The sequence below is a fragment of the Procambarus clarkii genome, chromosome 32 (assembly GCF_040958095.1).
Source record: "Procambarus clarkii isolate CNS0578487 chromosome 32, FALCON_Pclarkii_2.0, whole genome shotgun sequence".
NCBI classification, from domain to species: Eukaryota; Metazoa; Arthropoda; class Malacostraca; order Decapoda; family Cambaridae; genus Procambarus; species Procambarus clarkii.
Genome location: NC_091181.1, coordinates 9,670,019 through 9,694,317, shown reverse-complemented (window position 1 = coordinate 9,694,317; position 24,299 = coordinate 9,670,019). Strand labels below are relative to the sequence as shown.

The following is a 24,299-nucleotide window of genomic DNA, read 5'->3' as shown; positions in this document are numbered from 1 at the left end:
TCACCTTTCGTCTCTATGTCGTTGAATGTTTCCGTTGTACCCTCTCAGGCTCGTGGGGTGGGCGACCAAGCCCCCGAGTCGGCCTGTATTGGAAGACCAGGGTCTGTAGCTCCCGCTGCGTTGGGCCCGGACCTTGCTCCTCCTTTGACCGTCCTGACTTCTTCCCCCAGCTCCCCTCCCTCCTCTGTGGTTGGGTCGAGCCTCCAGCCCCCGGTGGTGACCACTTCGTCCCCTGGTGTGGCTAAGTCTTTCATTGTGACTACTGCGCCTTTTGACCCCTCTCTCTCTAGGGGTTCTCAACGCCGTTCGCGCCCCAACCGCACTCGCTCGATTCCTTCCCGTGCTGATGCGTATCAGGCCTTGTTTGGTCCTGCTTCATGGGCCAAATACTTTGATCTCCTCCCTCTTGATTCTGCGCCTCCTGACGATTTCTCCCTCCATCGGCATCTTGTAGATTCCGTGGATGCGTCTATTAGTTTCAACCCCACTCGTCTCGGTACACGTGTCGTTGCTGCTCCTTCTCAGGATGCGGCTTCCCGCTTGGCTGCCTTATCTTGCCTTGGCGAGATTCCTGTTCGGGTCTCCAAGAACGTTCAGATGAATGCCAGTGTTGGCACTATTCTCCTCCCACCCCATGTTGCAACCGGTGTTCGGAATCTGCAGGATTGCCACGATGATATTCGGCATATCCTTGATGCCCAAGGCCATTCTGTCCTCCAGGTTGACTCGTTTACTCGTCCCCCTCGTGGTCGTCGCCGTCAACCCCTTCGCGTTGTGAAGATCACCTTTGATGGTAGGACCCTTCCATCCTCTGTCATTCTTGCTGGTGCTAGGTGCTCTGTCCAGGAGTATATTCCTTCTCCTCGACTTTGTAACAAGTGCTGGAGGTTTGGGCATGGTGCCTTCCGCTGCTCTGGGACTGTCTCTCTCTGTCCTTTGTGTGGGAGTGAAGGTCACTCTAAGTCGGAGTGCACTTCTCCCCAAGCTCGTTGCCTCAACTGCGGTGAGGCCCATCCTACCTTCTCCCGTGCGTGTGTCCATTACAAGCTTGAGGCAGCCGTCCTCAACTTGAAGCACCGGGAGCGTTTATCTTTTCCTGAGGCGAGACGCCAGGTTCGCCGGCTCCCGCCTTTTGCTAATATCTCTTATGCTCGCGTGTTGCGCTCTTCCTCTCCTCGTCCTTCCCGCCTTCCTCAGACTCACAACCGTTTCCGGGCCTTGGACCCTGATGCGCCCACTGCCCCCTCCTTTGTTCCTTTGGGTTCTCTCCCGAAGGATCCTCCTCCTGGTCCTCTGTCTGGGGTTCCCCTTCCTTCTACCCGGTCTGTCGTGTCTCCTGTGTCTTCTTCCTCGTCCCCCTCCGATCCTCCTTCCCATCCTCTTCCTCCATCTCTCGGGTCTCCCCACCGCCTGTCGGTGCGGGCGGATGTCCATCGCTGTCTTAACGGCCGTCGTGTGTGCTCTCGTTCGGCTTCTCCTGTTGAGACACTGGAATCCGTTGCCCGGTACGTAGTTGCTGGGACACCGGTCTCTTTAAGTCAGAAGCGAAAGCCTGGCTCCTCTCCTTCCTCTTCCCCGGCGGGTAAGAAGGCTTCGCTTTCTTCCTCAGCTCCTACTTCTGGCTCTGTTGCTCCTTCCCCTCCCGTTTCAGTGATTGCGCCCCCTGTTCCTGCTATGGAGGTTTCTTTGGCCCCTGCTTCCCTTTCGGTTGCTGCTCTTGCTGAGGTGTGCTCCCCTCTTTCTACTCCCCCTCTTCCTGCTGCTGTCCTTGACTGCTCCTCTCCGTTGTCTCCTCCTCTTCCTCCTCCTCCTCCTCCTTCTGACCCCACCCGCCCAACTCTGATCTGTTCTCCCGTTTCCTTCCCTCCGTCTTTGCTCAGTTTACCTATTTTCCTAACCCTGACTTTGCTGACCCTGATATTCTTTAACGTGCTCTGTTGCTCTTTCGCCTTTGTTTCTTCCTTGTTCTCTGTTTTTGTCCTTTCTCTTCTCGTCGTTGTCCATTCTTCAATGGAACGTTCGAGGTTATTACGCCAATTTCCTCGAACTCCAACTTCTGATTTCACGGTTTTCGCCCCTTTGTGTCTGTCTCCAGGAGCCAATGCTTGGTGCTCGTCCTGGTCGTTTTCGTGGCTATTCCTTTCTCTCCCCCCCCCCAGCCATTGGTGGGGCTTCTAATTCTTCTGCTCTCTTGATTCGTGCTGATGTTCCCTTTGTTCCTTTGCTTTTTCCTTCGCCTCTCCATTGTTCTGCTGCTCGTATCTTTGTGGGGAAATGGTACACAGTTTGTTCCATTTATCTCCCTCCGACTGTCCCGCTCTCTCTTCCTGATTTGAAACACCTCCTAGACTCTTTGCCGGAGCCTGTGCTCCTGCTGGGTGACTTCAATTGTCGTCATTCTCTTTGGGGTGACGTTCTGACGAATACCCGGGATCGCCTCCTTGAGCCGTTTCTCCTCTCTTCTTCCCTGTCTCTTCTGAATTCTGGTGAGCCCACTCATTTGGACTCTCGGACTCGTACCCTTTTTTGTCTTGATCTTTCTCTCTGCTCTTCTTCTCTTTACTTAGATTTCACGTGGCAGGTTCTTCATGACCTCCATGGAAGTGATCATTTCCCCACCCTTGTTTCCTTTTTCTCTTTTCGCCCTTCCCTCTCTTTCCCTAGGTGGCAGTTTGCTAAGGCAGACTGGACCCTATTTACCCTCAGTGCTGCTCTCTCTGACCTCTCCCTTCTGCCTCTCTCTCGCGCTCTCCTCCTTTTTCATGACACTGTCTTCAACGCTGCCCTCCGCTCTATTCCTCGCTCTTCCTCTCGGGGTCCACGGAAGTGCGTTCCCTGGTGGAATGCGGACTGTGCTCGGGCTGTCCGCTGTAAGCGTGCAGCCTGGAATAGGCACCGCCGTAGGCAGACGACCGATTCTTTTCTTTTCTTTCGGAAAGCGAGTGCGGTGGCCCGTAGGGCCATCCGTATGGCTAAACGTGAATGTTGGGCATCTTATGTCTCAACAATTACGGCCGAAACCCCTCTGGCCCAGATCTGGAATCGTATCCGCAAGATAGCGGGTAAGTTCGTTCCCGATGTTTCACCGGTCCTTCATCTCCATGATACTCTTGTGGCGGACCCGTTGCAGGTCGCTTCCGAACTGGGTTCCCACTTTTCTTCTGTTAGCTTTGGTCTTCATCTTCCCCAATCTTTCCTTCTTCGTAAACCTGTCCTTGAGTCTCGTCCTTTAGATTTCTGCACTCATCTTCAGCGTCCCTATAATGATCCCTTCTCTCTCTCTGAACTTCGTTCTGCCCTGGCCCTCTGCGGTTCTACGGCGGCGGGCTCCGATGGTATTCATTATGAGATGCTTCGCCATCTCCCTCCGAGCACGTCTCAGTATTTACTGAGTCTGTATAATCGGATCTGGGAGTCGTTGTCAGTCCCTGAGGACTGGCTCGATGCCGTTGTCCTCCCTGTTCGCAAACCGGGGTCTCTGGGTACTTCCCCTAAGGACTTTCGCCCTATTGCTCTCACAAGTTGTGTCTGCAAACTCTTTGAACGTATGGTAAACGTTCGTCTGATGTGGTTCCTGGAACACCATCACCTCCTCTCCCCTTCTCAATTTGGTTTCTGCAAGTGCCGCAGCACGACAAATGTCCTGGTGAACTTGGAGGTCTATATTCGTACTGCTTTTGCTGCGAAGACCTCCGTTGTTGCCGTCCTTTTTGACCTGGAAAAGGCTTACGACACCACTTGGCGTTATCATATCCTATCTCAACTTCATTCTTTTGGCCTTCGTGGTCATCTCCCTCTCTTTCTCCGCAGCTTCCTCTCTCGTCGTTCCTTTCGGGTGCGCCTTGGTACCGCTCTCTCTCCCTCTTTTCAGCAATACGAAGGTGTGCCCCAGGGTAGTGTTCTGAGCAATACTCTTTTTCTGGTTGCCCTCAATGGTCTTCTTTCCTCTCTTCCTTCTGGTGCCTTCTCCGCTCTCTATGTCGATGATCTTACCCTTTGTTGTCAGGGTGATGATTCGCCTCTCCTTCAACGCCGGCTTCAACTTGCAATTGATGCCGTGTCGTCTTGGGCCACTGATCATGGCTTCAAGTTCTCTACTTCTAAGACTTGTGCCATGACATTTACGCGGAAACGGGTTGTTCTTCGTCCCTCTTTGTCACTTTATGGTCATCCCCTTGAATACAAAGATTCCGCGAAGCTTTTGGGGTTATTCCTTGACACTCGTTTGTCTTGGTCTCCCCATATCTCTTACCTCCGTGTTGAGTGCTCTAAGGCCCTTACCCTCCTTCGGGTCTTGTCCCATACTTCTTGGGGGGCAGATAGGCGCTCTCTCCTTGCTTTACATTCCTCTCTCGTCCTGTCTAAGCTCGATTATGGTTGCCCTGCTTACTCGTCTGCTTCTCCTTCTACTCTTCGCCGTCTTGATGCTTTGCACCATACTGGATTGCGCCTCAGTTCTGGTGCCTTTCGTTCGACTCCCGTCCTTAGCTTGTATGTTGACACTGGCTTCCTGTCTCTCCGGGACCGCCGTGATCGCTACTGTCTTCGCTATCTTGCGCGGTCCTTGCAACATCCTTCCTCTCGCCTCTGTCGTGCTTTAACTTTTACCCCTCCTGCGGTTCCTGTTCCTCTTCACCACCTCCCTCTTTCTGTCCGGTTATCTCGCCTGCAGGATTCTCTTTCCGTTCGTATTTCTGATGTTTCTCCTCGTGTTGTTCCTTCTTTGCCCCCGTGGAGGTTCCCTCTTCCGCGGTTATGTACATCCTTGACCCGTAGCACTAAAGCTTTTACCTCTCCTACGGTTCTAAAACGCCTTTTCCTCGAGCACTTTTCTTCTCACTCCCGCTCCGTTTCTGTCTTCACCGATGGGTCTAAGTCAGCGGACGGTGTTGGCTACTCTGTTGTTTTTCCTGATCGCACTTATATGTGTCGCTTGCCTCCGGAGACTAGCATCTTTACAGCGGAACTTTATGCTATTCTCTATGCTCTTCGTCTCCTGCTTTCTCGTTGTCAGTCTTCCTTTGTAGTCGTTGTTGACTCTCGTAGTGCCCTCATGGGTCTCGGGTCCTTTAATCCGGTTCATCCAGTGGTTGTCGAGATCCAGCATTGGCTGTTTCTCGTTCACAGTAAATTTAAGTCAGTTGAGTTTTGTTGGGTTCCCAGCCATATTGGTGTGTCTTTAAATGAGCGTGCGGATGCTGCCGCCAAGGAAGCTGTCCGCTCTTGTCCCATCTCTCGTAAGGACATTCCGTATTCCGACTTTTACCCGGTTATCCATTCCTCAGTCCTTACCCGTTGGCAGGCTTCTTGGTTGTCTGTTACTGGTAACAAGCTACGTACTCTTAAATGTTGTGTTTCCTCGTGGCAGTCCTCCTTCCACCGTAACCGGCGGTTGGAAACAGCTCTGGCGAGGTTGCGTATTGGCCATACTCGCTTAACCCATGGTCACTTGATGGAGCGCCGCCCTGCTCCTTATTGTCCTAGTTGCATTGTCCCTCTTACGGTCGTGCATGTCCTTCTTGAATGTCCTGACTTCCAGGACGAGCGTGTGTCTTGCTTTCCGACCGCCCCTCGCGGTCACCTGTCCCTCGATAGAATTCTTGGTGACTCGGATACTTTTGATATCATTCGCCTTATGCGTTTTTGTTCTCGTATTGGCATCCTTGGTGATATTTAGCGCCCTCTGATTATTTTGCGTATTTGATGGTGCTACATAGCCTTCCCGGTTTGGTGCCTTCTTTTGATAATTACTTACTTACTTACTTACTTTCACGTAATAACTTTACGTAATGCGTTAATGAAAACCTGGTTGCAATTGTAGGGAATTAAATAATATCTATATTCTCGTTAAATACTGTTAATCGAGAAATGGAGAGAATTTTTATTTCCTCCATAGAATTCGTATGTAACAGATAAATCTGTTATTTAGTGATAATCTTAGTTAATAACTCTCGGTTGTTGGATCATTAGGAGTTATATTACCCATAGTTAATTATTGTACGGAATACTGATAAAATTAGAGAACCATATTCAATTCTCTAACATGTTGGTAATAAATATGTCTAGATAGACATTATCTGACGCAATCCTGCTTCTCGATGTCATGAGAATTTCAGCAATAAATGCACAGATAAAGAAATATTAGTTTATGTTAGCACTACAGTTAGTAGAGTTAATAGTTACTGTACTTAGCATACAATAGTGATGTATCAGTGTTGGAAATTTCCAACATAACTCCGAGGGGGAAAACTTGGGTCGCAGTTCAATGTTGAGTACTAACGTACTTATCCCGAAGTTAATTTAATGTTAGTATGTTAGTACACACATAACGGATGTACAGTATCTGTCAAAGGCAGATAAGACTCTAAGTCTTATAAAAGAAATTAAAGTTAAATGTAGAATATTGAATGATAAATCATCTAAAGTTAATAACTACTAAAGCCTACAATGTACTCAATGACTGGTGTCACGATGACATGTAATGGTTATGTTACTAAGTCTTAAAGTTTTGTAAACTCATAGATTCTCTAGATGGAATAATGTTATAGTTGATAGCCTACAAAAACAAATTAATGATTAAATCATACAATTCAAGGTAACTGAGAATCCACCGTGAGGTGAATGTCCTGGGTCATTGTGACTTGTAACTGATTTGTTACGAGACATCACAACACGGTATCATCATGACTACCCAAAATTGTATGGTAAATTATTTGCTCTTAGTCAGGCTTGTAGTTTCCGTTTACATTGTTGAGCAGCTGTTCTAAGTGGGCGTGTGCTCGGTGGACTAGAATTGTTGTCCTCAGAAACTGTAGGTGAAGTTGGTTCTGTTAAACACTCTTGTTTTGCTAATTCGAGAGGTACCAACTCTCGAATTCATGTTTTTATAACTTATAATATAACTCTAATGTTTTTAGGGTAGTAGTGCCTCGGCACAATACCCGTACTACTCTCAGGATGTCTTGGTGATCTGGGTGAATAGAGACAATCTTGCCTATAGGCCTTTCTAACCTGGGTCCATCACTGTCAATCAACACTAGGTCTCCTGGTTTGAGTTGAACCTTATTATAGGGGCTCGAAGGTCCATAGTGGCACTCTCGTAGAGCTGTGAGGTACTCTCGAGTCCACACCTCATTCCACCTTTCAATTACTCTCGAGAGATGTTGGTAACCTTCCACCAAATCACTCCTAGTCACATGGGAAGGGTCAACTGGATCCTCTTCTGCCAAAGGTATCAGAGGGCACAGCCGGCCTCCATGTATTAAATGTGAGGGGTTCTCAGGGGTTCTCTCTGTGAGTAGTCATCTGATAGGTAATTTAATGGGCGGTTATTGACTCGTGCCTCAATTTCTACGACGAGTGTTTGTAGTTCAGGGAAACTAATTTTCTGTCGATGTAAGGTCTTCCTTAAACATTTATTGACAGTCTCTATCATACGTTCGTAGAACCCACCTTGCCAGGGGGTTCTGGGAGCTATAAATTTCCAGTGGCATTGTCGTCTCTGCATGACAGACTGCACTTCTGGATGATTCCATATCTCTCGTAGGCAGGCTTCTCCTGCCACAAAATTCGAACCATTATCGGATATCATTAGTTTGGGACAGGATCTGCGAGCTGACAATCTACGAAAAGCTTGGATGAAGGCTTCGGCACTCATGTCAGAAGTCACTTCTAGATGTACTCCTCGTGTGGTTGCACACGTGAAGAGGCAAATATAAGCCTTCAATGGTAACTTCTCTGGAGTGCCAATGAGAAGTAAGGCTCCTGTGTAATCGACACCAGTGGTCTCAAGGGGACGAAGAAGGACTACTCTCTCCTTAGGGAGTGGTGGAGGTCCTGGGTAAAGACACACTCGAGCATCGTATCTTTTGCAGATTACACAGGACTTCATGAGTGATTTGACAGTTTGACGACCTTGGGGAAGCCAATATTTCTGTCTCAAGTCGGTGAGAGTGTCTAACACTCCGTTATGCAAAGTACCATATTGATGATGGTGTAAAACTAGAAGTTTCGTAACAATGTGGTGACGTGGTAGAAGGATCGGATTCTTTGTATCCAAATCAATTTCTGCATGAAGCAGACGTCCTCCACACCTTAATATATTATGAGTGTTGGTATCATACCAGATACCTAGATACTTGGTTAATTTATCTGGAAGATTTTCATATTCACTTCCATACGTCTCTTGTTGTGCACGTTTGATCCAGTAGAGGATAGGATTCGGAAACTTATGTCTGATTCCTATCCTAGCAAGAAAATCAAACACATGTGCTGTCACTCTTAATAACTTACCCAAGTTGGAATGACTGTAAGGATTAATAGCTGAGATTCGATGAGGTCCTTGGTCTTTCATGGGAGTAGTGATACTGGTCACTATGACTTGTGGTTTCTGTTTGAGCCACTGACCACTAACAAGCCATGAAGGTCCATTAAACCACATCGAAGACTTGATTAGCTGTTTTAATGTTAAGCCTCATGATAGGTAATCTGCAGGATTGTCCTTGGTGGGAACATGTCTGAATTTGTATCCCGCAGATAATTCATGAATTTCCCTAACACGATTACTAACGTAGGGAGTTTTATTATTATTTTTACCCATTGTAAGACTGCCTTATTGTCTGACCACACTACGATTTCACCAAAGTGAATATTGTTGAGTGTCTTGGTCAGGCAATGAGCCAATCGTACTCCCACCAGCAATGCAGTTAACTCTATTTGAGGCAAAGATCTCTTCTTGATTGGAGCAACTCTTGCTTTAGATGTGAATAAAAATGATTGTACATTATTGAATAAGTAGGCTGCAGCGCCATACGCTTTGCCAGAGGCGTCGCAAAAGACGTGCAAATTTGTGGGTAAGTTTTGTCCTGAAGCATTACGAGGAAATTTCAAAACTCCTAATTGATTAAATTCCGTTGTGAGTATTTGCCATTTATCTTGCAACTCAATTGGCAACGGATCGTCCCATCCCATATGTTTCTGCCAGCATTCCTGCATGAGGAGTTTGCCCCTTATTAAAATAGGGCTAAGTAAGCCCAAAGGGTCAAATGATTGACTGACATACTCGAGTAATTTTCTCATGGAAAGGGTTGAATTATTGGTTTGTACAGACTTGATATTCATCTCGTCTGTAACTGTGTTCCATTCCACGCCCTGAACCTTTAATTGATTAGGCACCCAATAACCCGGAAATTCTTTCTCTATTATCTGATTTAATGATTTGTTGTTCGAGGCCCATGATTGTAGTGGCATATTGGCTCCTAACAACTCACGGTTAGCCTCATGGTAGATTTCTACCAATTTGCATTTGTCATTAGTAGTTCCCTGGAAATTATCGACATACAAGTTGTCACTAATCTCCGTTTTATAAGGGCTGTCTGACTTCTTCAAATGTGTATATAATGTGGCTTGAAGTAGAAACGGGGAAGAAGTCACACTGAATAGCACAGAGGCAAACCTGTAGGTTACGATATCACTGTCAGGATCCAGTGGGTCCTTAATCCAGAAAAATTTGGTGCAATTACGATCCTCCTCTTGTAAGCCTACTCTAAGGAAAGCTTTACTGATATTAGCAGTATAAGCGAAAATACCAGTACGGAATCATAACAATACGTCGTGTAACCTTTGTGTCAGGCTAGGTCCCATTTGGAGACATTCATTCAAGGACACGCTGTTTGCCTTCACTTTGGCACTACAGTTGAAAACGATACGTATTGGTGTAGTCAATGAATCTTTCACCACAGCGTGATGGGGTAAATAGTGACCTGTTTTTCGGTCATCATTATCAACAACTTCGATAAATTTACTGTGGAGTTATTGTTGAATTAATTGATGATACATGTTCAATTTATCTGGCTGTTTCGTCAGGTGTATTAATTGAGACTGTAATTGAGAGGCTGCCATGTAATAATTAACTGGAAGTTGTGGATGATTCAACTTCCATGGCAGTCTCACCCAGTATTGTTTGTCTTTATGGACAACTGTGTCCAGATATTGCTGGTAAGTCCACGCATCATCAGGGCTTGGTTTATCAGGGACAATATCTAAAGCGTCTAAATCCCACAGACGAAATACAGGTGGATCAGACTCATTATCTTCAGATATTTCTCTGAAATGTAGGGGTGACTGTTCCAAGCCTAGTCACGTCACTATTGAATTGTTAGCTTGTTTGTTGGTTGACGCAGTTTTTTGTTGGAAAAGCACCAGTGCAGTAAGCAATTTGCCTCCAGCAGATGACAACAAATTCATTCCGTGTTGTTTGGTGCATCCTGTTATAAATTTGTAATAATAGTCAGCGCCTATTAGGATACCAACGTCTGTTAGGCAGTCAGAATTTACTTTGTGATCCGCTAGCCTCATGCGGTTACGTCTGAGATATCTCACAGTGCGAGCTAGTCCTGTGACCTGCAGGTCTGAAGGAAGTTTATCTACTACCACCGCTTGTATTGGACTAGTGGAAGATCCAAGTCTCGCCAACACTTTAACTACTTTGTATTCACGAGGTCCACTATTAGTCAAGAACCCAGAGATATTCAGTTTCACACTTTTGGCAGGTTTTAATTTCAACTGCTCGACTAATTGTTGCGTGATGAAAGTTTACTGTGATCCTTGATCAAAGAGACCTCTAGTGTTAACTCTAGACTTCCTATCAATTAGTTTGAGTTGAGCTGTAGGCAGAATAGTATTATTGCTTGACTCAGTAGCAAGTACATTTATTTCTTGGTGTACTTTGCAATATTGTACTGTGTTAGAATTCATAGAATCCTCCCTAGGTGTCACAGATTGTGAAGAAGTTTTTCTACAAAAGGCATAATGATGCTTAATAACACACCTTTGTTGCTTCTACTGCACAACCATAGATGTACTACACATTTACTGGGATCATGAGAACCCATGCACTTGGTGCATCTGTGTAATTCTTGTAGCCGTTTAATCCTGGTATTAAAGTTAGGATAAACATTGCATTTGTAGGTGACATGTTCTTGTTCACAGAACAGACACTTTCACTCTCTTGTTGAGTTTGTCCTTTTAGTAGACTCATCAGTTGCAACGTCAGAGGGAGACACTAAATAAATACCTACACTACCTCTCCTTTTCCCAGTGGATGGAGCAGTTTTAGGTTTGAATTTATTGGACTTATTCAACGTCGATTTGGGTTTGACTGAGTTGTAAAGGTTAAGGATGGGTTTGGGTAAATGGTTTTATTTCAACAAAAATCCATTAGCGAGCTGTTTTATGTACGTAATTATCTGTGTGCGATATTATAGCAGGGAAAATGTGTTTGCGCTTAAAACAGCAGATTTTAAATAAATATGTTAATGAAAGAATTGTTTTTTTTTATAGGATCTGAGTTATTATTTCCATTAGTTAAAAAGTATTAAATAATGTTGATAACATTCCGAATTTTTTAAAATATAAATGAAATATCTTACATCAATCTTTGTTTGGCTGATTCTTAATTAGCATCATATTACATGCAGCAGATACACACACACGTGTTAAGGAGATATCTACAGGAGTCTAGTTTTACATGTCGATGTTCACGGATGACGCGAAATTAATGAGACGAGTTGTGACAGATGAGGCTTGTAAGATACGCCAAGAGAACCGAACAATTTCCAGAGATGGTCAGAAAAATGGCTACTGGAGATCAACACGAGAAAATATAAAGTTATGGAAATTGAACTTGGCGACAGTAGACCAAAAGGAAAGTAAACATTGAACGGAAACTACATACCCGTGACGATTCGAGAAAGAGACCTGGGAGTGGAACTAACGCCAAATATAACTCCAGAGGCACACCTATATAACGACAGGAACAAACTCTATGCTAGAAAAAGTGAGAACATCATTCACAGTAGAAACATATAATGAGATGACACAAGATGACGGGGGAAACATATAATGAGACGACACAAGGTGACAGGGGAAAAGCAACATTAAAGAGTGATTTGCAATTATTATTTGAAGTGGAAATGAAATCGAAAAAGGAAATTTGCGTTTTGAGATGATAGAATTAAAATATATTTTGAAAAATTGGAGGCTGAACTCGCATTAAATGAAATTCTGATGACACAGATAATTGGACCATTAACAAAAGTGGCAGAGAGCAAGCACATAAAAAGCTCCACGACATGTACCAAATAATTTTAAATTAATTAAAAAATATTTTTTCGAATCAAAACACAAGAAACATAACATTTACGTAACTCCTTTAAAATTGTATTTAGTTTTTAAAAATCAAAACGCATTATAAAAAAGCTTTACAGTAACCTTATATATCTATATTGTATTTAAAATCAAAGCATAATAACAACATTTGTGCTATATAAGTATTTTATATTTTAAAAGTAAAAATAAAACAAAATGAAGCATTATGAAAGATGTATGATGTAAAAATGACGGCATCTTTCGTTTATGTTATATCCTTGCAAAGGTATCTATTTAATTCCTTTATTATAATTCAACTAACTATCTGTCTTTCAATGGAAAGCAAAATTAACCCAGGCAATCTATACTTGACCATTGTAGAACAAAGGTAAAGCTTTATGTGCTTGAGCCGACTAAAGGATCATTCTGCCACTGCGCTAGGTATTGATAAGGTCAGAAAAAATATACGCAATTTATTTGATTCCCTCAATATCAAAAGATTATTATTAAAATGAAAAGAACCTATTATAAAACAAATAAAAATAACAAAGTGGTATATTCTTGGCTGCTGATTGCTGGAGTAGTAATTTCCTGTGGTACCTGGGAATCTGTGTTGATATAACTGTGCAAGAAAGTGGACTGTATTGTAGGCTCAGTACTCTTTAGTGAGCCTACAGTGGGAGGGAGATTCAACAGGGATGTTTCCTTTACCTGTTGAATAAAAAATATCCTTATCAAATGGTAAAATTAGTTGAATTATAATACAGCACGATCTATTGCCGGTTATGAATTATCATTTTAGTTTAATATTTTAATTCTGGAATCTTTTCACATATTTAGTTGTAAACAACAAGAAGATAATTTTATAATTTATTATTTTTGTAACGGTCAATTGTCGCCGACCGCTTTGCCCTTCTCCCCTTCCCTTCCACATCCATCTCCCCCTCCCTTCGCTTCCCCTACCGGCAATCCAATGTCTGGAACAGTATGGAGGCCTAGGCTTTCACCATAAATCCCAAAAGTGAAGCGCCCGTTTGTTGTGTGCGGCCCACTGCCCTTCCCCTTCCCACTCTCCCCTCTCCTTATTCTTCCCTTTCATCCCCTCACCGACCTCTCCTTTCTCCGTTCCCTCACCCATGGCAATAACACGGAGAGCGATCTATCAGTCCGGGACCATAAACATTCCACTCTCAAGTTACCATCGACCGGATAAAAAGGCCTGTGTCAGTGTCTGGTATATGTGAGGTAGGAACAGTGCTTGGCTTTGTGGTACACTCATGTAAGTGGTCAGAGGGCCATTGAGGGATGAGGTAGTGGACTCCTAGCAAAGGAATCGACGACTAGCATCACGTACTAAGTTCGGAAGTTGATTCGAATTCTAGTCTAGCTGTGGGCTTGAAAGTAGCTTCCTGTTACTGCGGGAAGCCAAGTGGTCGAGGGACTTGGCTTTAGGGGCCAGTAGAGCACACTGGTAAGGACAGCTATCTTCTTAATTTAAAGTTTTCTTAAGATAAATTAATGTTCCCCTTGAATTAACTGTTCCCTTTAATCTAAAGTGTTCCTCTCTGATCAAGTGTTCTCCCTTTGTTTATAAGAATTTCCCTTATTATAAGTACCCCTGTAATTTCCAAGTACAGGAAATAGTTCCTGTACTACCCTTAGAATAATTAAGTCAGGGGTGAGGTATTTTAAAGTGGAGTATTTCACCATGGAAACGTCATTAATTCTCGGGAGAATTAAATAAGGTGAGTAGAGTTGATACTTTTGCAAGTGGTATTGTGAGAAAGTGACAAGACGTTGTGGAAAAGTCGTGAGAAACGTTTGTGGTGAAAATTTTTCTGTCAGAATGGGCCAGAATTTTTTTTTTTTTTTTTTTTTAGAAATTCTGATTCGTATGGTAGGTGCGTGTTTCGTGTGTCATCAGTAATTAATAGTGTTTTGAAATAGAATGTATCCTATGTGAAAGTTCTGGGATTAAAACTCGATTTTATAACATATTAATTTTTGGGTGTTGAAATTTTTCTAAGTCCACTTTGGACAAGAAATCGTGTTTTTTTTTTAAATTCCATTTTGTGTGTCAAGTGTGCCATTAAAGTGTTTGCAGGGATTATTTAAGTGTGTTATTAATGTGTGTCATGTTTTAAAGCTTTGGGGATTAAAATCGATATTTGGTTAATAAAGCAAACTAGCACGTGACTTTTTTTTAGCATGGTAGTACTCAACAGTGGGTGTGTAGCATTTCAAATTGTTAAAACTCAATCTAGTGCACAAGCGGCTAGCAAGTGTTCTTATCAGATCAACAATTAAGTGGGCAAAACGAGAATATTTAATTTATAATTTGGGAAAAAATTACTAGATTTTTTTTTAAGAAATAACACAAACACAAATTTTTCCAGCACGGTGGTCAAGTATTATTATTCAGAAATTCTTAGTGAACTGCAGCGCGGATACCGACAAACAAGTGTCTTAAACATCCGGTTCCAACAGGTAACAAATTAATTGATTTAAAATATATTCTTAATTATTTAATAATTTACAGAAAGTTCTAAATTCACTTTAGCGTGCCGCAGTTTAAGTCTTGCGCAAGGAATAAAATTTTGTAGAGATTCACATTGCACCAGTATTAAATTATTACAGTAACGTCAGTAATTAAAGTGTGGCTGTGAATTAAAGAAAACTAGAAAATATTGTTAATTAAACTGATTTTGTGCATTGTGCGCTGGTCTTGGTAACTTCAAACATTTTTGCTACATCGGTAAATTCGATAGCAATTGTTAACAGTAGTTCCTTTGTGGAAAATCACTAGTACAAGTTACAGCATATATTGTTCAAGTGTTCAGTAAATAATTATTTGATTTTTTGGTAAAAGATATTGGATTTGTGTTTTAGCTGAAAGGAAAATTTTAACTAATTCATATTGGTTAAAATGATGATATGATCATACGATCGTCATATGATGTTAACCAATCAAAATCGGGTGTTCGTATTTATAGTAAATAATAAAATTTTATCAAGATGATTATAATTATTTTGTGTTAGTTAATTTAATGTAATTTTTGTTTAATTTTGGAAATTTTCACATGGATTTATTCAAGCATAGTAAGCAGTGTGTTTTATTTTTGCGGTGCTAAGTTAGTAGACAATTTTTAGGCACATTCTAACTTGTCCGTGCATTAATTTACGAATGTAGGGCGAAGGGTGTAACAAGAGACGGGAATTTCATTCATTGGTTGGGTTTAGTCAGCAGCATTCTGTCTTTGGCACCTGTCATTCGCCATGTCATCTGCATGTAGATTTATGGCTTCTCACTGGGGCTGTGAAAATCTATGAAAATAATAGGTGGTGACGAATTGTAGTTCCGGTCTAGACACATAATTGGCTCATGCAACTGATTTTATACTTATTATTTAACAAAGATGTTATATATAACAAGCAGTGGAAATTTTCCACAAAATGTGGTACAATGTGGACAGATTACAGTAACTGGAACACATGACATTGGCAATCGTGAATTTAAGTACATTGTTGGTCAATGTCATTGTTTGTTCTTTATATTGATAAAGCACATTAAATAAACATAAAAACAGCCTGGCAAAAAACCGCACAAGCAGTGAACCATAAAGCACAAAACAAAACATGAGAACAACAAAGAAAGGAAGGAAACACACAACTGAAAAACAAAATAAGCACACAACAGGAAACACAGAAAAAACACTGAAATGACATTGTACAAAATAACAATTACTGCTCTAGTTACACCAGCCAGCCTGAAGGGCCACACAGACAGGACATAAAGCTAGTTGACCAGACCATACACTAGAGAGTGAAGGGACGACGACGTTTCGATCCGTCCTGGACCATTCTCAAGTCGATTGTGAGAAGAGACAATCGACATGAGAATAGTCCAGGACGGACCGAAACGTCGTCGTCCCTTCACCTTCTAGTGTGTAGTCTGGTCAACATAATTTAGCCACGTTATTGTGACTCATCGCCTGCACATAAAGCCAGAACAGGACAGATGCATAACCGGAACACGCAGGGACTGGGAACAAACATATACACGCGCACACACACACACACACCCAACATCCCTAGAAACAACACAAGCAATAGAACACAAAGCACACACAGGACACAAACACCACAGCACCACCAAAAATGCACATTGAACACAAACAAATACACCACCCAACAGGGTGAAATCACACACGGAGACAAACATACATAGAACAGTAGACACGGTAACAAAAACAATGACATGGAGTATACAGTAACAGGAATACAGGCACTATGTTTCATGTTCATCATATTTCTCAGGGTACTCCTTCCGTGGAAACTTGCTACCATAAGTCTCTCACATCAACCAGTCCCGCTCGGTAGGACGAGGCATGTAGTCCGGTACCACGAAATCAGGAGGAAGCTCGGGCGGAGGTGGATGCCCCCAAGCACAGGACAAAGAAGACGACGGGCGAACCTGGGGATGCGGCATCACTGCTGCCGACGAAGCAGGAGACACCGGCGAAGAGGGAGGAGACTGGAGAGGCAGCAAGACCACCGCCGAGGATCAGGGGGTGCAGGCACGGATTCCACCGAGCGAGCAGCCTTCTTCAGGACCACCACGAGTCCACCGTGCTCACCCCCCCCCCCCCCACGAGGATCCGGAACCAACAGACGCGGGCGAGGCACCGAAAGCAGGACCCAAGGGCCCCACACCAACCTCCACCCTGACAACAGGCGCCATACCAGGGCCCACACCACCCTCCGGAACTACACCAGCTCCCGGTACACCATCCTCACACTCCACAGAGGAACAGCTCGCAGAAGTGCCAACATCTCACTCCTCAACCTCACAATCCTCAGCCCACGCATGAGGAGGCGATGCACCCCTATCCGTACGAGAACGCTTAGGGACATCGTCGGAGCTATCACTCCTTGCAGGAGGCCCGAGAAGAGCCTCTGTCAAATTGCCCTATAACCGTGGGGGCACGACCCCTCAGAATTTGAGGCTCGACGACATGGGGGACGAGGCCGCCACCCACAGCGGAGACCGGAACTGAGGAAATAACAGGTGCTGCTGGCGGAAGGGAAGAGCCCAGCACAGGTGAGGGAGCCCGCGGAGACGCCAGATCCGGCAGAGAAGAAGAGGCATGTATAGTGGAGCAATCCTCCTGAAACGAAGAGGCAGACGGCGGGTGCGGGGCCGAACACACCACCACCCCGTCACACATACCACCACCCGTACTCACAGGCACACCTGCTGGAAATTTCCAACACTGATACATCACTATTGTATGCTAAGTACAGTAACTATTAACTCTACTAACTGTAGTGCTAACATAAATTATTATTTCTTTATCTGTACATTTATTGCTGAAATTCTCACGACACCGAGAGGCAGGATTGCGTCAGATAACGTCTATCTAGACATATTTATTACCAACATGTTAGAGAATTGAATATGGTTCTCTAATTTTATCAGTATTCCGTACAATAATTAACTATGGATAATATAACTCCTAATGATCCAACAACCGAGAGTTATTAACTAAGATTATCACTAAATAACAGTTTTATCTGTTACATACGAACGCTATGGAGGAAATAGAAATTCAATCCATTTCTCGATTAACACCATTTAACGAGAATATAGATACTATTTAATTCCCTACAATTGCAACCCGGTTCTCATTAACGCATTACGTAAAGTTATTACGTATAAAGAATCTTCTGTCTGTTACTAAATTCTATTGCGAATGCGTGAGGCGGGTTGAGGGAGACGGAAGCATGGAGACGCCACTACGACTTGGGGCTCGGAGCTGACTAGCGACGCCATCAAAGTACAACGAGCATCCAGGGAGAGTCGAATTTCCATCAATTCTACGATAGGCCCTTGCAGTTAATCGGCCTAGGAGCGTGCAATTGCTCCAGTAGCAATCTAAGGATTGCTTCGGTGGACAACCAGCAGGTTAAGTGCTCTAGTATTATTTATATTATGAGATCTCTGTATAATTTTTACTGTGCACTGTCCATAGTCACGCTACATGACTTCCCCAAACAACAAGTACGTCCACAAGGAATTAATTCTATTCCTTCTATAGAATAGTGATGACACAGGATATTTGGTGTAATCAATTGCTACATTTAATTGGAATTTCAGCTTGTGTTGAAAGCGGCCGTGGTCTCACTTTCCCACACCACGTTCGGGCACACGTGTTACAGCAAGTACCAGATGATGCCATCACACCTCTACCTCTCCCTCACTATCACAGCTGCTTTTTTCCAGTTATTTTTCTCTCATTAAGTGACATTGATAATTAATCACCAGTCAGGAATATTTCGTTTATATGATTTGAGACATCTAGTACAATTTGATAGCCTCATGAAATTTAAATGAAAATGATTTCTTGTTTAACCATAATATAATATTCTTGTTACTAACCAATTTATTTAATGTTTATTTGTATATAACTTAGTAAGAATTACAAATTTTATTCGAGGAAGAACCAGTCTCGATGCGTACTGGGAGTATTTTACTTCTGGTATTAACCCCCCATTTTGTGAAGGACAGAAAGTTTATTTTCGAACATTAATTTAATATACAGTTCGTTAAGGTTTAAAGAATAACTCTTAATAGTTCCATTATCCATAGGCACTGGTATTTCAGTCCTTATCTATTATACCTTTATCTGTTTCACCTGTTCAGTAAAAATAAGGCGGTCCTTCGATTAATTTAAATTAATCTACTAATTAAACATCAATCCATAAATAGAGAGTAAGCTTTCTTCCCAACACAAAAATATGGTCCTTATCGAACCGGATATATTACAATTAATACCATAATCATAACTAATTACCGTGTGTAGTAATCTAGACTAACCACATTTTATTAATTGTGGCTACCGGCAGTGTACCACATAGGTTAGCCTAATTCACACCAATTTATTTGCTGTTTATACCTCATTTATAAAGTAGCACTAGTGGGACACAGTCAGTTACCCACAACACTCAGACCTATACCTCAAACTGAGGTAAGAATCTTCAGGTCACCAGGAGCAACAGCTCATAACTTACATTCAATTTACAGCCAGACCATACAGGCAAAACCTGGCAAGAGATGGTGTACACCTGTCAGGTGAGTCTAGGTCACATGTAGTTGACAAGTTGGTCAACACAATCAACCACCTTAAAAGGCTGTGGCTAGCAAGCCAAAATTAACTGAATATATTTGTATTTTCACCTGTGTGTAGAAGTGCACATTTATATAAACTATAAAATCTAAAAAAAAAAAACACAGCACAACTATATATTCACATTATTGCACCATAAATTAATTTTTGCCAACCTTTATTAGGTAGGAATTTAGGCTGTGATTGTGCAGAGTTTTGCACAAATGCAGACTAAATAATTTTCTTTAGTAGAAATCATTTCAACTAGTCTTGGACTAGTCAGTAGTGCTTACATTATTCATTCTTGTGTTGACCTTACTGAGGGTGGGATTCAAACTTTATAGTAACTCTGATTAGAGTATATACATATTAATTATTTTGTGTATTAATTATTTGTGTGTATGAATTCTGATTGCTGCTGAATGATCACTATTACATTTAATGGTGATAATGAAGAGCTAGCCAGAAGAAAATTTAAAGGGGGCATTCAAACACTGCTCAAAATCCTTAGCTACTTATTCTTAGGTAGGTTCATTTAACCTCGAGTGATGAAGAATGCAATTTTGCTAGACTAATTTAGGCTATATTTAATTTACTTGTCGACTAATGAGCAAGTACCCAAGCTACATTAGCAATACTTATTCAAGTCCTATGAAACTTGGACTTAAAGCCACCATGGCTGCTCCTGAACAGTGGTGGAGAACCTATATTGGCCTTAAAGGTCATTTAACCAGACTGATTAATAAGTCTGATACTTTGTCTAAAGCAACTCCCATTGATTACCATCAATTAGAAACATCATTGAGAGTAGCTGATCTCAAATTTGATCAAGTCAGATCTACAATCCAGTCTTATCTGAACATACTGAATGCAGCTGAAACTGATCCTGATGAAATAGATCAAACTCTAGAAGAAATTTATCAGTATGAAGATGAGACTCAAGATAAACTTAATGTACTATCCAATATAGTAAATCAACATAAATCCAATGTAAATAATACTGTGTCTCAATCCAGTAATCAATTACCTGAGGTTCGTCTGCCTACTTTAGACTTACCTACATTTGCAGGGCTTGATGAAGAAAATTGGGACACATTTTGGACTTCATTTGAAGTTCATATACATAAAAAATCTTCTCTTGACAGAGTTTCTAAATTCTCTTACCTAATCAGTCATCTCAAAGGGGAGGCTAAAAGGATCATAAATAACCTAGCTCTCACTGAGGGTAATTATGTGGAAGCTATAAAACTACTAAAGTTGAACTATTGCAACAAGGAGTTGAGTATAGCTAACCTGTATTACCAGTTACTGGATCTGAATGCACCAAGTAACCGACCTGACTCACTTCAAAGCTTCAGGCTAGAAGTAGAGTCTCTAGTGAAGGCCTTAGGTACTAAAGTTGATGTACCAGCCTCAGAATGGTCAATTAAGTTACTTTTACAGAGGAAATTACCTCGAAATATTTTAGCAGAAATCTGCTCGCACTATAAAACCGAGTTTCTCACTCACGAGCATATATTCAAGGGACTGAGAATAATGGTTTACAGGTTGAAAACTCATGTTAAGATTAAACCCGAGTCTAAACAACTTAACAACCTTTATATACCCCCTCCACCTCTAACGTAAAGAGATATACAATTTAAGCGTTAAAAACGCGAACAATGTGTGTTAGTCCCCATTATACTGACACTATCCCTCATCAGGTTACTTGGCCGGAAGTTGATGACGGACATGGTAAAGGCATATCAATGGGAGACGCGGTGGAAGTAACTGTTGGAGCGTTGCTTGGCCAGAGCAGCGGTAAGCGCCTTCCTGGGAGTAGCTCAAGTCGGGTGTTGCTGGTGACGTGGCTCTTGTTCGCCTTTGTGGTAGGAACCGTGTACCGGGGCACCCTCACCGCCGCCCTCACCCTGCCCAAGTACCCACCAAGGATTGAAACGCTCCAGCAGCTTGTTGGAGTCGTTCACAAGTAATGAGAATTGTTTTGTGGATTAGAAGTACACATACATTTATGCTTATACATATGCCTCCTTACATATAATCATTGTGCATATAATGCAACTCATCCTCCTGAAATCATAGAGTTTTTGAAATGATGTGGTCGAAAGTACCAATATGTAGAAATGAAGCCCCAAATCAGCTATTTTAGTACTAGTTTTAATAGTGTCCGGAAAAAAAGCTTTAAACCAAATGTAAATATTCCCTGGCCTAGGATAGTAGGCATCCATCAGTCTCAGGAGACTATGGAGCTGTGCTCTGGTTGTCGGTTTCGAGTGACCTCTCCAGGGCGCAAAGCCAGGGTAGGTTGATACAGGGAAGAAGCTGTTATCCAAGCAGCAGGTCCCCCATCTCCACGACGCCGAAAGTCTCCAATGGAAAGGCAAACACAAATTCGATTGGTTTCAGCGCCTTTGCAGGTACTGTCAGAACGAGATTGAAGGCAACATCGAACTGCCTAAAGGGCCCCTTTGGTTCCAAAAATGCAATAAATGAAAACTCGTTCGATTTCAATCAAAATTTTTTGACAAGTTCTATATGAAAAGTGTTTCATCTGGTCCAAGTTTCAGCATCGTAGCATAAATAGGAAGGGAGAAAAAAATATTGAAGTAGGTGTGGAAATTATGCCAAAATGGTCAAAAGCGATTATCAAACAAAAGGGTCAACTGAAATCATAGCTATGACTCTTTGCTATCACAATAGCATATATTAAACAAATATTATAATGAGTTTAATTGGAAAAAAAAATTAAGTTTAAAAATAAATTGATTTTTTTTTTTCAATTTTTTTTCTCTTTTTTTTCGGACGATTTGCATAAAACTTATACACCTGACTGCACGTAAGCCTATCTGTAAGGATGCCAATTTTGGAGAAATTTGGCATCATACCTCAGCCACAGATTTTAGAACCTTAGACTTTATTATTTGCTGTTTTTTTTTTCAATTGACCTAAACGTTTACAAAACTTTTTCATTTTTTATTCAATTTACATGAAACTTACACAGTATATGTGGAGGGCATGTCTCTACATTTGGTAGACAGCTTTTTTCTCAAAGTTCATTTATTGACTTTATGATAGCAATAAACATGCCATATTTGCATAATTTTTTTTGGGGGGGGGACATTGAAAATTTGTATTAGGAAAACTAAAGATGATTTGGAAATTATCTAACTAACGATCCTTTATTATATGCTAATGTGTCAGAAAAGTGTCACAGAGGAATTATATCTGAAACGTGTGTTCTGAAGTGTAGACTTGAAAATGTTTAAAAAACGATGAAAAAAAAAATCTCCCTTTCTATTTACGCTACGTTACTGAAACTTGGGACAATTTCAGCACTTTTCATATACAACCAGTCAAAAAATATTGGTTGACATTGAACAACTTTTCCAAAACTGTTCTATCGGCCCCTGAAGCTATCGGCTTGGGCCGCACGAGCCCCGAGAGGTGGATGTCCCAGTCCCGCACCTACATGTTCAGACAGAGACCGTCTCAGCCCTCCTTCACCCGAGGCTGGCTTCCTTCATGACCCAGCCGAAGGAAGAGTAATAATTATTAATTACAACAATTATTATTATAATTATAATTATAATAATAATATAGAATAGCCTACGCCTAGGATAACTCATATATGAACTATAATAAATATTAGATAGCATGCATTAGACATAATACGGCTAGGTTTTTTAAGCAACATAAATTGAAAATTGTTCCTGCTTTCGAAATTCGATTGTGCAAAAGTCTGCTTTCTGATTGTCCACTGAAAAGAACTTGTGGAATCTTAACAATTCACTTATGTTCTCGAGACTTTATTCTGTAGATGCCAAATTTAATCTCTCCTCTCGGGACAGTAAATCACAAATAGTGACTCAAACACACGACGTCTCTCTTCTGAGGAAGCAGGTCACCTTCCACAGGTGCCAATAGTTCTTTTTCTTCTTCCTGGAGTCTATGGACCCTGGGAAGTGACTCCACTCATGACTATTGATGTTGATACCAGGTAATTCGTCGAACAAGTCCAGCTGGAGTAACAGATCTAGCCACCAAGAGTAGACAGTCGACTCTCTGCCCTGTTGTAGCTTCGACTCTTATTTCTAAATACTCTCAGGTTGTTGTTCAGGTCATTTATATGCATAAACTAATACTAGGATGGCAAGAGAACATCTTGCACTTGTGTGCAAGATGCATCAAAACATCAGTGTAAGTTTCGGAACAATCATTAAATCTCTCAGCCAAAGACAGAGTACTTACCTATCAGTGACTACAGGGAAGTGAGATATAGCTATTTATGCCTCGCCTACAAGCCCTGCTGTTCCCGTTGCGTTAAAGCTTCACCATTCTAACACTCAATATTTATGTCAATCAATCCCTTCCTTAAAATTGTGAATGGAGGTGGCTTCCACAACTTCTTCCCTTAGTGCATTCCACTTGTTGACTACTCGTACAGAGTACGAGTACTACCTTGCATTTCTTCGACTCATTTGTGATTCCAACTTTGACTTGTGTCATATTATCCCACTGTCTGTCAACTTGAAGAGGTTGTCCTTATCCATCTTGTCTATTCCCCTCAGTATCTCGTACGTTGTTATCATATCTCCTCTAAATCTTCTGTCCTCCAAGATTATGAGTTTCAGTTCCTTCAGCCTATCCATATAACCTAATCTATAGCACTAATCTAGTTGCAAACGTCTGCACTTTTTTCATTATAGTTTTGTTTCAAAAGGTATGGATTCCAGGCAGGTGCTGCATATAACAGGTACTGGCCTAACAGGTACTGGCCTAACAAAAGCAGTGAAGATTGCTTTGAAAACGTCCTGATTTAGACTTCTAAACGACGTTCTAATGTTTGCCAGCAACCCATTTGCCACCAATGTCACCCTGCCTGTGTCTGCCTGTGGTGGTAGTGATGGAAATATATCAACGTTCAGATCTCTTCCTCTCTCAGATTCCTGCAATTGCCTTCCATTAATGTTGTAGACACCTTCTGGT

At 42.1% G+C, this 24,299-nt stretch overlaps 1 protein-coding gene across 1 annotated transcript in view; it reads left to right on the top strand.

Annotated features, from left to right (window-relative positions):
• The window catches only part of LOC138370421 (uncharacterized), a 184,029-nt gene that overhangs the window by 45,339 nt on the left and 114,391 nt on the right, over nt 1-24,299 (top strand). The window contains exons 6-8 of the mRNA XM_069334771.1: nt 6,918-6,974; nt 20,061-20,303; nt 21,017-21,282. Coding sequence (XP_069190872.1) covers nt 6,918-6,974; nt 20,061-20,303; nt 21,017-21,282 — 566 coding nt within the window. The remainder of the gene's footprint in view (nt 1-6,917; nt 6,975-20,060; nt 20,304-21,016; nt 21,283-24,299) is intronic.